The following is a 14,874-nucleotide window of genomic DNA, read 5'->3' on the forward strand; positions in this document are numbered from 1 at the left end:
TGGTATGTGGTCGTTCTTGTGTATTTGTTTGTTTGTCTTTCCTCTGGCTTAACAGGAGAGCCTAAATCAGTCGGCCAATAGGGGTTCTTCATCATGGTAAGCAGTTGCGTGTATTCTTATTTCACTATTTTTTCTTATTTGAATTTTTGTAATACATTTAACAAGATTGGTTTGACATGTTTTATAAATCTAGCTCTGCTCCCACCAATGGAGATGAGGCCCAATCAATGTGGGCCTGTGGAAAACTAGATAAGGTAAAATCTCAGAGGAGATCATCCTGTCAAAAAGCTGAAAAAACTCACTTTCAACTGAGCATGTTGCAGGTATGTAAATGACAATATTCATAATATTTTCTGCACTTCACTTTTTGTTCCAATATAAATTGAATCCTATTATAAACATCTACTCTGTGTTGTAGGTCTCAGGCACAGGGGACAACATGGTAGAGTGTCAGCTGGAGACTCACAGCAACAAGATGGTCACATTCAAGTTTGACATTGAAGGAGATGCACCTGAGGACATTGCAGATTATATGGTGAAATATGTTCAGCAGCTAGAACGATTCATTTGTTTTTTGAGAAAATTAAGAAAGTTTTTGATAGCTGATCCTGACCTGTGGCTTTTGCTTTAGAAGGATGTCTACACTAGTTAATTTCTTAACAATGTGTTTTGTGTAGGCGGAGGAGGATTTTGTTCTTGAGCCAGAGAAAGAGAAATTTGTTGAGGAGCTGAGAACTATAGTGAAGAAAGCTCAAGGAATACTGAGCACTCACTCACAGGTCTTTCATTTACAACTGTATTGTTGGAAATTGTGATTTTTTTTTTTCTGGTGATTTTTATTTTTTTTTTTACTTTATGAAATATACAAAGTATTGTTTTTTTATGTACTTTGATGAATAGAAAGTTTAAAAGAACTTATTTAAAATAGAATTTTGTAAGGTCAATTTAATGTATATTTGCTGAATAAAAGTATTAATTACTTAAAAACTAGTGTATGTTTAGTTTATCTATAATATAATTTTGTATTTGTCTCAGACTGGGTCCTTGGAGCAACTCCATGTAAGCACCCCATCCAGTGCAACAAGTGAGTTTAACAATCTGATCTTCTCACTAATAAAGCAGAAGAATAATGTTAAGGGTTAAGGTTGGGAAGGGTTAAAGTTGCATTAACTTTGTAACTTCTATATCTTTTTATCTTGATTAAGATAAAATCTTTAGCAGCCAAGACTTGTTGATTTTTACACTGTTATTACAGGTAGTAGTAAAATAAATAATTCTGTGCTATTCTCCCATTTGCCAAAGTTGATTCAGCCCCTCAGTCTTCCCCAGTGGGTCGCTGGCGATTCTTCATTAACCAAACTATTCGCCATCGTGACTCACACTCCAACCAGGGAGCTTCTACTCCCCCTCCAGTGGGAGAGACCCGAGTCCCCAAGTCCACAGAAACAGAGAAAGGTAGAAACGCACATTATTTTCAGCCTGGAGTGAACTTTGAAATTGAAATGACCTACGTAATCAAAACTAGAATGGATTGAGAACATTCATTCTGTTAGCTTTCTATTAAAATAGAGATATAGTGACGATAATTAATTCGAATAATGATTATCTTGACAACTATTGAATATTCTACTCTCTGTCTAATGTATTATCAGATCATGAGAACCCTCAGCGCTCAGAGTCTTTTCCTGGGATAGCAACTTCCCCAAGTTCTTCACTGTCTGCATCCTCTCCTCCAATCTCTACTGTGTCAGCTCCTGCATCCATGTCAGCTTTGGCTATTGCTGCCCAAAAAGACGTAACACCTGCTACCTTGCCAACAGCAGAGCAACTCTCCTCTTCTACCCTGACTGCAGGCCCATTACCTGTCATGGCCTCCAGCACCTCTGCTGCTCCTTTCCCTGCAGTCGCGGCCTTCATTGGCTCCAGTGTGGACCAAGGAAAAGCTGCAGTTAAATGTGAGGGTGAACAGCCCCCCTCTACCTTATCTATTTATGGGACTCATTCAGCATCGCTAATGAGCCACGCTGATCCTTCACTGCAACTTGTACCACAAACCCAGATTGCACCCTTGCAGGCACCAGATGTACTTCAACAAACCCAGGCACTACAGTCAGCAATGGTCACCACTGAACAATCTCAGAAACAGCCAGTGTGCCAAGTCGCTCCACAGCCACCAATACTCCAGCCTAGTGAGTCAAAAACACTATCACAGCCAATGCCAATGGAGACGGTACCTTCGCAGCGAAGTCTTTCAGCTGCCCAAGTTCAGCAGGTTCCTCACCAGCAAGTACCAATTGAAACTCAACAGCCGTTTCCATTTCAACCAGTGATCCCGCAGCAGCTTCCCACTGAGAAAACGCAGATGTCATTTCAGCAGGTATCGCATGATATGGTGCCTATGACACAAACAGCAGTGCCTCCGGCTGTACAGAAGCAAGCATCTATCCAGCAGTCGGAGTCTGAGCTGTCCACAGGTGAAGACACCGTCAGCCACTCCGCCCCACCCCATCCCTCTTCGGACACGTCTCTCCCACCCCTGCCGCTGTCTGATACGGCTCCGCCTGCCCTCTCCCACACTTTCACACCCTCTCCAGCCCAGCCCTCCTCGGTAGCAGAGTCAGACAGTGAAGGCCCACCCAAAATTGAGTTTGTGGACAACCGGATCAAGACATTGGATGAGAAGCTGAGGACTCTTCTGTATCAGGAACACAGTGGTAGTGGGGCAGCCCTGGGAAGTGGCTCCACCAGCGGCTCTGCTCCTGCCCCCAGCTCCACCTCGGGATCTGCTGTGGCCTCCACTGGAGTTGACGAGTTTTCAGAGCCCGCCAACACATTCTCCGCTCCTCCTGCAACTTCTTCAGACACCTCCCCTTACTCCACCTCTTCCACCACCTCCTCCACCACCCCTCGCTCTTCCTCTTCCTCTCCAGATGGAGAGCGGGAGAGAGCAGGCGAGAAGGAGACGATCCCGTCTGCTGTGCAACACCAGCCTGCCTCATCCTTCTCCTCTACATCCCCTCCATGCTCTCTCGTTTCCCCTCCACAGGAGCCTGGATCCCCGAAAGTACCCAGTGAATCATTTATAAGTGTAAGTAAGGTGTGTTTATCTCACTAAAAACAGATAAATGACATGATGCTATTTTATTTAAAAATCAACTAAAATACACCTCTTCTATTATAATTATTTTTTTATCTCTGCAATAAAATTCATTTAGTTTTCCTTTTTGGGCAGGAGGATAAAGTAGAAAATGTCAGGGGGAAAAACAGCTCATTAAAAGAATAAACTTTGTAGATAACAAATGTTATTACTTTTTCATATAAAAAAATAAACAGAACTGCTTATTGATATTTTTAAAAACTGTAGTTTTTCAAATTAGTTAAAATAATGTAGTGCAACCAACATGAAGAAACATGCAGGGAAAAACACATAAAACAAGAAATAATATCGTAGAGAGGACTTTTTCTCTTTTTTTTTTCTTTTTTTTTACTTTTTATGAAAAGACAAAGACTGGGTTAGTTCAGGTTGTAAAATGTGATTGTGGTGTGACTCCCCTAAAACTTAATATTATTTTATTCAAGATTCTAAAAAATTAACTTTTAAATTAGAGTAATTAAAGTAATAGGTATCACATGACTTGTTTAGAGTCATTCAATATCAATTTTTCTTGAAAATGGTATAAATGTTTCTAAAATTATGGTGTAATTTATTTAAGATTAGTTTCAGGCATTTCTCCGCACTTCTTAAATTTGTTTCCCTCCTCTTGTTCACGTGTGGTGTCCAGGCTCCCCCTTCCCTCACTGAAAGCTCCACTCCTGGAGATGTTCTGTTGCCTTCCTCTTCTCAGCCGCCTGTCCCCCTGTGGCCTGGACAACAGCAGCAGCAGCACTATGAAGGAGGTGGATATTTTGGCCTAAACCTGACGTGTCCTAGTATCAGAAATCCTGTTAGCAAGAAATCCTGGACTCACAAATTCAAAAGCTGGGCATGCAAACTGCGCCACTCCGCCAGCTTGTTCAAGAAGCCCAGAGTCCAGCAAGGTAGTGTTCGCAGGAAGCGCGCAAGAGAGAGCGAGTGAGGGGTGTGGGTGGGCACTGACCTAAAACAAATGTTTAGGTTAAATATAATGTAGCCAAATGAATGTAGCTGACTCTTACCTTGCTAGATAGGGATTTCTTAATTTGTAAAAATACTGTTAGAATTAATAATTAATTATTAATCCTAATAGTTCTTCCGTGGAGACATGGTTGTTGCTGTGTTTAGTCTGTACTGAAATCATTACATCACCTAGCCTTACTTTTTTATGCTTTAATTTTTGTTTTAAGTGAATTGCTCTGCTGTACATTAACATTTGTGTTGTAGCCTCCTTTTCGTTTTGTCTGCATGGGTTACCCAGGGGTAAGAACAGAGGAGTGTAGAAAGGGGAGAGAATCTAGATGAAGAGGGATGACCCTTGTGCCTCGCACCTGGATCTGAGTCTCCAGTCCCACCGTATGCAGTGCAGTATTGCAGTGCCTGCGCCCCTCACCTTCCTGCACCCTGCTTCACTCACCCAGAACACCTGCAATCGCGAAATAGCACACTTGTTTACAAGCGACATGGGCCAGAGTCTGAAGTTTGCACCTGTTCATTTTATTATTTGTTTAGTAAATGAAGAGGCATGAAACTAGATGCCACAATACATATTATTAATAGGTTTCTGTCCATTCTAATGCAAAAATAACAGCTGTTTTTAATATAAAGAAATTAATCTGGCCACATGACATTTTAGAATTTACATTTTATGCACCATTAACACCGAAGCTTTAGCAAGTAAGTAATTTTAGTGTCTATTTTTCAGATGAAGATTTTTATTTCTCCCAGAGCTTTAGATCAGTTGTTCTCAATTCCAGTACTTACATACCCCCGCTCGGCATATATTGCATGCATCTTTTATTTAACACAGACACAGACAAAACTTACTAGAGAACTGTGACATAATGTACCTCTATAAATAAATAATATTTAAATTAACTTAAAGCGCACTTTAATGCCTTTTGAATGGAACATATACACTCCATTTGAATTGGGATCAGAATGGGGTAGAATATCCTGCAATGTCCACTTTGCAGTGCAATTACAGAACAAATGTCTGAAGTGATAAGAGATGCATGCAAAATGTGCAGAGCGTTGGTATGCGAGGACTGGAAGTGAGAACCACTTCTTTAGATTATATCCTGTTCTTTCCAACCTGGGTAGATTTTTTGCATGTCCATGGGTATGTTTGGAATGGAGTACTAGCATACTGCTGTCCTTGCAGTTTTCGTTTAAAAAGTAGCATGTGATTGATTTCAAAGTATGCACTGATAAATTTTAAAACTTTTCACAATTGTTACAAATTGTTTCACAAAACTCTACCCTTCTAAATTGTGGGGTCAGTAAGACTTTTTAAAAAGAAAAGATTTTTTTTTTCTCCAGCAAGGAATTAATCCATTAATTTAATCAAACATTTCAAAGAAATGCCGTTCATCAACAAATCATGAAAAACGTATTTACAAATATAGTTAATATAAATAATAATGAAATGGAATGTTATACAGTGTATAATTATTCTTTTATATCTAATTTTAATATTTTATTAACAATAAAAATAAATGTTTCTCGAACATTAAATCAGCATAGTCGAAAACTGAATGATTTCTGATAGTTTTTTTGAAAGAATTATATTTTTCTGAAGGATCGTGTGACACTGAAGACTGGAGTAATGACTGATGATAATTCTGCTTTATCACCACAGAAATATATGATATTTCAAAATAAATTAAAATAGATACATTGTTATAATATTTCATGATTTTACTGTATTGTTTTTGTAAAATAAATGCTGCCTTGTAAATGGCACCTCAAAATTAAATTCTCTAAATTTGTAGTAAAAAATGGCAATCTCATCATGCGTGAGAAAAACATGAATGTGTTAAAAGGTAATAAAATGGTTATTGATTTTATTTAATTCCATAAAAACTGGACATTTGCATTCTGTGCACAGTATATAAACATAGATATTTACGTAGTCGCCAAAATGTGCTGCATACAAACAGAGCACACTAAAAGGAATACTGTATCAATTACTTGTACTAATTTATCTGGATGTCCCATGAATAATAAATATTTGCATACAGTGCAATATATATATATATTTGGTATGAGTAATACGGCAGTATGCCATTCCTAACATACCCTAAATGTAATAAACTGTAGCAACAGAGCAATAGTTTTCAGCAGTTTAAGTCTGACAGACTGTACATTTCCAGCATGTGTATCAGTGTATATGTGTTTTGTGTATCATGAAAAGCACATTAAGACCGTCATCAACTAGAAATAGACCCGGGAATGTTTTTTATACACACTCTGAACACACAGTAGATGTAGATAATTCACACATGCTGACTGGTATCACTGTTGCTCTCTAGACAGTGATATTAGAATCTGACAGATGAATGCAATCGTGGGAGTGTGGATGGATGGGGGCATATTACTTGTGTTTATTATTCTCTAATGTTTTAGAAGTTGTACTGCAGAGTGAACTGTGTTTTACTGTTTGTTAAAACTGCTCCCTGCCACCCTTCCCCATCACACTCTTCATCCACTCAGCATGACGTTTGAGATGATAACCATATTCACATTCATGTCCACTGACTGCCAGTGATGATGTAATTTGCCATGCTGACTCTAATCTTACCATGTGAACATGCATGGATGCTAGTTAGTCAAAGACCTCTTGTGTACTTGAGTTATTAATGCCACCTTTCTGTGTCTGTGGTATCTCTTGTGTGTTTGTCTTGTCTTTTTTGTGTGCTTATTTGTTTTGTCTTTTAATATCAAATACACTGTTTTCTGTATGTTCTCTTTTCATTTTACTGTTGTCGTTGTCTTCCCTCGCCTTTGCATCTCTCTCTCTCTTTATTCTTTCTGATAAGATGGCAACTTGAGCCAGGGGATGAAGGAGGAGAGGGAGGCATGTACAAATGACCAACCCTGCTCACGCAGAGGGCGTTTCCAGGTACTGCCATGATTCACTAAGTATTCTCTTATTTTAAAGCTTAGCCTTTCCAGTAACTTGTCAGAAATGAAAAACTTTAAATATAGAGACAAAGCCATAGATTTTTGTTGGTGGGCAAAATAGATAACACCAACTGACAAATGTGGATTTTTAGTTCTTTTGATAATTAAAATCAAATCATGTACATTAAGTGTAGAATTTATGTATATTGTTATGCACACAAAAAGAATGATGGGAAATAGTGAAGTCACACACATCTGTCTCCTTTAAACTAGCTAAATGAGTAGTGTTTTCTGGATAGTTTCATCAATATACAAAATATGCATAAACTTATTTGTAGCAACCACATTAATAATTACAAATCTAGATTGCCATTCAAAGGTTTTGGATCCGTATGATTGTTTTTGTGTGTGTTTTTGAAAAATCTCTTAATCTCACCAAGGCTGCATTTATTTGTTTCAAAAATACAGTAAAACGGTAACATTGTGAGATGGTATTACAATTTTTATGTATTTATTATATTTTATATAGGTTAAAATGTAATTTATTTCTGTGATGGCACCCATTGGCAACCATTATTTCAGTCTTCAGTGTCACGTGATCCTTTAGAAATCATTCTTATATGCTGATTTGGTGTACAAGAAACATTTCTTATTATCGGTGTTGGAAATACTGGAATTATTGGTTATATTTATAAAATATATATTTTAAACATACATTTTTTAGGATTTTGTGATGAAGGAAATTTAAAAAAGATATGAATTTGAAACGTTTTGTAACAGTAGTGTATATAAAAGCAGTAATAATTTGCTTTCGCCATGATTGTTTTAATTACTCTTCTTAATTAGAAATGTACTGTATTGTGATTACAGTTAACACAAATAATTTAAGTATCAGCTCCCATTCTCTTTTCTCATAGGTGATTCCAGTGTCCCAGTCTGCAGAGCCTCTTCCAACACATGAAGCTGCACCAAGTGAAGGGATCACACAAAGAAAGGTTGGGCGTTTCTCAGTCACCCAGGCCAAACAGAGTGAGGAGCATTTGACGGACAGCTCCCCCGTTTCACCTGACCTTGAGCATGAGAGGAGAAAATCTAAAGGAAAAGATGGCGAGAAAGAGGACAAGAGAACTACAGCACCCAGAAGTCATGCACACTTGCCTCAGGGCAGCAGTGACGATGAGAGCGAGGTGGAGGATGAAGATTTGAGGAGAGAACTGCACCAGCTGAGAGAGAAGTGAGAGAAGTTATTCTATTCTGTAGTGCTGTTTATCTTTTCCGCTCTTCTCATACTGATGCTTCCTCTCTTTTATATTTGTAGACACATCAAAGAGGTGGTGTCCCTGCAGGCACAGCAGAACAGAGAGCTGCAGGATTTGTACAAGCAGCTCCGCTCTCTTAAAGACCACAGACTGCCTCTGTCCATGACGCTGCCCCGGACCTCTCCTCTGCCCACCGCACCCCTTGCCATCTCCCCACGTAGACCCCGACCTGCCAAAGCCAGGCTTCGGCCCCGACCCCACTCTCACATGGATAACAACGGAGTCACACACCAAGGTAATAGTACTGCTAATATTAGAGAGAGAAAGTTATGAATAAGGGTGCTTTCACACCTGCCTCATTTAGTTCGGTTGAATCGTACAAGAGTTCGTTTCCCCCTTTGGTGCGGTTCGTTTGGGCAGGTGAGAAAGTAGCACATTATGGCCAGGGACAAAACCAGCCCGCGCAGTCGTCTCTCCATAGTTATGTTGTCTCCGTTTTGTTTGCTGGCTTTTCCTCTTATGTTGGAATATTCCCACATGTAAATTCTGACCAATCGAAAAGCAGTTTAGGAAATATGTCATGGCCAATGAGTGATGTAGATGTTGTCATGTGACTGCATTTTGGTTCGTTTCAACTGGTACGGACCAAAGCAATCAGTGTGGTGTGAAAAGGAACCAAAAAAGCTGAAAAATGCTACAATGCATAATTGTTTGCCCTTGGTTCGGACCAAATGAATCGAACTAGAGATGTGAAAGCACCCTAAGCAAAAGGTTTTTTTTTTGTGTGTGTGTGTGTGTGTGGTTGTAACTATAATCCACTTGTACTGTTTTTCTGTTGATTTCTTTAAAATCCAAACACTCAGGGAGTCTTCAGCAGTCTAGCAGTTATTCTGGTGGGGAGAAAACCCCATCACTGACCGCTAATAGAGGTACTGAAGCTTTAGAACATACTCAAAATAATAAAACACTACTGTTCAAAAGTTTGAGATCAGTAAATGCATACTTGCTGAATAAAAGTATTAATTTATTTAAAAAAAAAAAGAAATGAAGACTTTTATTCAGCAAGATTGCATTTAATTGACCAAAAGTTAGTTATTTTATTTACAATAAATGCTTTTCTTTAAAATTTTCGGTTTATTAAGGAATCCTGGTTTCCACAAATATATTACCCAGCACAACTGTTTCTTCAGCACCAAATCAGCATATCAGAATGATTTCTGAAGGACCATGTGGCACTAAAGACTGTAATTGCTGCTAAAAATTCATGGCATGGCATTTTTATTTAACAGTTCTCTCATTTTTGTTTTCAGACCAGAGTCCTTCAGCCCAGGGTTCTGCCAATAGAAAGAGCACATTCACAGATGAGCTGCATAAGCTTGTTGATGAGTGGTCAAAAGAAGCAGTTTGCCCAGTCCAGCCCAAGCCTTCACTGAATCAAATCAAACAGATCCAACAAGTGCAGGAGTTTGGCGGATGGGGCCAGACCACTGAGGTAAAGCATACATGAAACAAATGTCTCAAACGTGCATATGTAGACTAGCCCATATGGGTTCAAATATTTTTCTGTTATATACAATGCTGTTCAAAAGCTTAAGGGTGCTGTGCGAAATTATGCAGGCTAAAAAAGTCCATTGTCTATTGTTAATAGTGTGGTGATTTATAAAGCATGGCTCACACAGAAGTTTCTTTCAAACCAGGCATCAAAGAATTTGTGGTACCAAAATTGAACCCGTTGCGAAATCAGATTGCATGAATTTCTATTGAAATTACTGGATTTTGCCCATGAAAATGTACTGAACAATGGTAATCATAACTGCACCTTAAGACCACTAGTGAAAAGTGCTTGCTGGAAATCATGCAGCAATAATGTAAACTGTGCTTAGACTCACAGGGTGATCCTCTCTCCCCATTTATAACAGTATGAAAGTACATAACTGTAAAAAAAAATATTGTGTGCATAACATCATGCTTGTTTAGCCTTTTTATAAAAGACACCCAGGAGTGAGTAGCACACCATGAAGAATCAACAACAAACCACCGAAAAATGCTCATCTTTAATTTCACAGCAACATGACAACTAAACCTGTGGATTCTAAATAATAACGGAACATTTCTCACTACAGGCAATTTAAAGTCTGACAGTGATCTGAAAGGTGATGGCTGAAAGCTGGTGCTGTAAATGAGATGAATGCTGTGCTGACTGTTTAATACGCATATAACGCTCTCAGTGATTTGAGAAAATGTACCATTGCCAGTGTACTTGTAATTTTCAATCAAACATTTCTAAAACAAATCCTAATGAAACACATATGGATGCAAGGGCTGGGCAATGAGGTTGTCCATTGGCCTGAAAAGCTTCAATTCTCTCCAGCAACCCTGTCACTTTCATGAAACGATCATAACAAGTGACAAAATGTTCTATGATCCAGACAGAATCAAGTCCTGCCCTACATTTGATATGCTCTTTAAGTTTTAAGTCAAATAAGTTTAAAGATTTGTTTGTGTCATTTCAGTTAATATATTTAGTTACCATTATTATATTTATAGATTTATAGTTAGTATTAGTTAACTACAATATGTATATATACACACACAATCTCAGTCTTTTGGATTCATCTGTATTAATCGTTATTTGTAATAATAAAAATCAAATGTAAATAATGTTTCTATCTTGCAGACAACAGCTTCATCGGGTTGGTTTTCCGGAGCCCCTTTGACTGCTCCAGTTTCAGTCAGCATGTCTACGATGGCTCCTACCCCATATAGTACCATCGGTGAACAAACTCAGCCACCTCCAACACAATTTCCCATCGCTCCTCTATCACAGCAGAACATGGATCTGCAACCTGCCCTGCACCACCAGCCCCTGCGGTACAGCCCATCTCCCCTGCACCCGCAGCAGGTCCAAATCCTGTCAGGATCCCAGCCCCCGGTGCCCAGTGCACCTTCCCTCATGACTGCAGCGGGGCCTCCACTGCCCCCCACCACCAGCATCACAGCCGTCTCTGCCCCCACCGCCAATCAAGATGCCGTCTTCTGCTCTAGCTCCTCCTCGTCATGCTCCTCTTCCTCCTGCTCCACCTCTGTTCTGCCTCCCAGTGCCAAACATCACCCCAAACACTCCACATCCACCCTTCCTTTAGGACAGCAGTGAGAAGATGGATACCGCTGTACATCTTGTACAGGAAGGACACTAGTATCAAGCGGTTGCGTGTTGGTGTGTGTGGGTATGGGGGTGTATAAATACTGTAGTGTGTGTTTGTGTGAGCGTGGGTTTGTGTTGCATTTTTCAAAACATATCCTCTGTGTGTTTCTGCACCATCAAGTTTTCTATCTGACTTAGTTGGACCTAAACTCCCCCTATATAGAGACATTTTTGACATGAGGCGATCCTCTTTGTTTTTATTTATCAATGGATTTTAAAAAGTGCAATTAGTAACTGATATTTAAATCCATCTTTTTTGTGTTGTTGTGACATGGATCTGTATAGCTTAAACGGATTATTTTTTTATATATACGCACAGAAAAGACAACAACAACCAGACGTCAGCAGCGACGCACCATCTTTATAGAGCACAACAGATTCAGCCGGCGGCGGGATCGATCGCATGTTCCAACGCAGTGCATGGTAACCTTGCAACCATCATCGTAGCTACCAAAACAATCGTTGTGCACGAATAAGGCATGCTCCTCATGTATTATATTTTATGATGATAAAAAAAACGTAGCGTTTTAGATTTAGCCGAGATTTTTTCTAGAATAACAAATAGCCATTGACTAATTCCTTTCAAGATCCTGCAATTGATTCTGAAAAAATATATATATATTAATTTGGTTTCAAATGAAACTAGCTAATGTGATTGCAGTATTTTCCTCTCTGTTTTAGCAGACATTCACACTTTCAAGGTTTACACTATTAACATTATTCCCATGGTGAAGAGTGCAAGACTAGGCGGCTGTTTGGATAGCTCAAGTGAAGTAAATGCAGCTTTTTCTTGTTCTTGTGTATTTTTGCACAGTCCCGTATGAACGTGCTTCCGTGCACACCGAACTGTGATCTGTAAACTGTGAGTTTGCGTTTAGTGAATGCAAAACGCTGGCAAAAAGATGTATTCCTCATCGGATCTGACATCAGATACTACTCTGGTGGAAAATTGTATATATACATAACTCCCAAGCAAATTAATGATTGAGAAAACATCCAGAAATAGGTTGCCTTTCTACAGTGTATAAAGCTTTTATGTGATTCAGCTAGACCAAGATATCAGAGGCCAGCCTTTAAATCAGCAGCTACGCAACTCTGTTGTACAGCCGGACCACTAAAGATTTATAAAGTGGTTGTCAGACTGCATTCTCCACTGACTGTGTTCTTTAATGTTTTGTTGGAAAAAGTAACGGAAGGTTGGTACGAATGAAGCAACCTGCTTTTTTCAACAAATAGGTGAGAGAAATAGGGTTGAATGTATTGTGTAAAGCGCACAGGAAATGAGGGTCCGGTTTGTGTTGTGAAGCTTTTTGAATCGTGCTACTGTTTGAACTTGTGGATGTTACAAAAAGAGGTCAACATGACCGCTGCCAACAGAGGGTTGTGATCATTCAGTTTCCAGTATTTCATGTCATTTTTCTAAAGACAAGACCCACCTCTTCGCAGTAAACCAACAGTACAGCAGTGGTGAGTATAAAGGCTGTTTTGTATAAGAAAACTCAAAACATTATCTATTTGATCTGTACAAATGGGAAATGTAAAGATAACCCTCTGCTGAAGTGTTACCAACATGTAATCTAAAAAGAAAGCATTATTTTTGTATTTTGAAAGGGGTTTTAAAAAAATAATTTAAATTGTGTACTGATCAGTGTTGAGAAAGCTGTGATACACAGGTCCTAAAACAGTTTATCGAGTTCCCCGGCTTCCAACTTTACCCCAAATGTTTGTTTAAAGATTACAACATGATATAGATTTTTTATTTTTTAGAGGGGATTTAATTCAGTGTAAGTCATTTGGAATATTAGAAGCCAAATCATTTCTACAGTGGAGGTGATGTGTGGGTAAAGCTGTACAGTAAAACCAGGGGGAACCCAGAATTACTTTACTGACCACCAATAATTAAAGGTTATTTAAGTGAAAATAATCTATAGAGGACTAAACTTATTGCTGGTGATTTAGCTATTGTAAATTATAACTAATTCAACTGTTGATTCTATTTATGTTTTGTAACTAATCAAAAATAAACATCACATGTTAAACATCAAGGTGATATGGGTATTTTTTGTTACATTCAAAAGCACATATTTTGTAAGTTAAAAAATTTTTTTAACAGTCATATTGTAAAATATTCTTAAAATAACTGTTTTCCATTTTATTTCAAAATATAATGTAACCCTGTGATTGTAAAGCTGTTTTTTCCAGCAGTTATTACTCAAGATCCTTCAGAATCAGTCTAATATGCTAATTTGCTGCTAAAGAGATACATTTATCGATATCGATGTTGCAAACAGTTGTGCTGCTTGATATTAATTATTCATTTAATCATCATTTTTTCAGGACTCTTTGATGAATTGAACATTAAAAAATAGCATTTATTTATTTTATCTTGGAGAAATATATTTACTGTCACTTTTTATTTTAGATTATGCGTCTTTGCTAAATAAAAGTATTAATTTCCTTAAAAATCCTACCGATCTCAGGTTTCTGAACGGTAGTTTATTTGCTCGTAACATTTGTCACTTTGTAGCACCTTTTTAGAAGTGATTACAGTGACTGTAATATTCCGTTATACCGGTAGAGGTCTCAAAAGTGTCCTGATAGGAGAACATCGAGTATGTGTCATTAACTGTATACAATCATAACATGACAAGAACAGTTCGACAAAGATAATTTAGGCCACCAATGCAAAGACAAAAAGTACATGTCCCGCTGACTTTTAAATAAGAAACATGTCAGCCAGAATTCTAGAAAGCTGAAAATAAGCACTAAGAAAAGTAGAATCAGCCAGTTGCTGCCATCATAACTGTAAATTCATGTATAATGAAGCGTGATCTTAAGCATTGCTCTTCTCTCAGATGTGAGTGTTTACTACTGTACAGTGGACATTCTGTTGAGATCAGGCATGTTCTGCTGCGGGTTCAGAAGTCACCAAACCCCTTGACAATGTGCCTATTGTGATAGCTCGGTCTGTAAGCATCAATGGGGGATTAAGCAGTCGACATAGCACGAGGACAATAATGCTCTTCACTGAACAAGAAAACCCATGCAAGACCCTCTGCGGATGACGACCCTCTCATGAAACTCTGCGGGACTCTGACAAGAGCATGACTCAAGTTTTTGTGTGATACCTTTTTTTACCACTCAACCCTCTATAATTAGCATAACTAAAATCCCTGAAGGAAGCTATTTAGTGGGTATGCAAATAATTCCTTAATTAGGGAGGGGAACGTTTCTGTCCACTAGAATATATTTGTGTCTTATTTACTTTTTTCACATGTTGAAAGGTAAATTTACCATAATTGTATAAATAAATAAATTTCTGAAAAAGCTAAATTTGTAGAATTCTAATAGCCTAAAGTGAATTTAAAATT

The 14,874-nt window shown here is 38.4% G+C and overlaps 1 protein-coding gene across 1 annotated transcript in view; it reads left to right on the forward strand.

Annotated features, from left to right (window-relative positions):
• LOC132129568 (serine/threonine-protein kinase WNK3-like) overlaps positions 1 to 13,548 on the forward strand; it is a 37,760-nt gene extending 24,212 nt beyond the window's left edge. The window contains exons 11-24 of the mRNA XM_059541193.1: positions 56 to 96; positions 194 to 323; positions 419 to 535; positions 678 to 779; positions 1,036 to 1,084; positions 1,303 to 1,455; positions 1,653 to 3,088; positions 3,783 to 4,038; positions 6,955 to 7,037; positions 7,957 to 8,273; positions 8,358 to 8,593; positions 9,162 to 9,227; positions 9,609 to 9,790; positions 10,976 to 13,548. Of these exons, the coding sequence (XP_059397176.1) occupies positions 56 to 96; positions 194 to 323; positions 419 to 535; positions 678 to 779; positions 1,036 to 1,084; positions 1,303 to 1,455; positions 1,653 to 3,088; positions 3,783 to 4,038; positions 6,955 to 7,037; positions 7,957 to 8,273; positions 8,358 to 8,593; positions 9,162 to 9,227; positions 9,609 to 9,790; positions 10,976 to 11,452 (3,645 nt within the window). The 3' untranslated portion in view covers positions 11,453 to 13,548. The remainder of the gene's footprint in view (positions 1 to 55; positions 97 to 193; positions 324 to 418; positions 536 to 677; positions 780 to 1,035; positions 1,085 to 1,302; positions 1,456 to 1,652; positions 3,089 to 3,782; positions 4,039 to 6,954; positions 7,038 to 7,956; positions 8,274 to 8,357; positions 8,594 to 9,161; positions 9,228 to 9,608; positions 9,791 to 10,975) is intronic.
• The last annotated feature ends 1,326 nt before the right edge of the window (positions 13,549 to 14,874 follow it).

The sequence above is a fragment of the Carassius carassius genome, chromosome 46, assembly GCF_963082965.1.
Source record: "Carassius carassius chromosome 46, fCarCar2.1, whole genome shotgun sequence".
In the NCBI taxonomy this organism is placed as follows: Eukaryota; Metazoa; Chordata; class Actinopteri; order Cypriniformes; family Cyprinidae; genus Carassius; species Carassius carassius.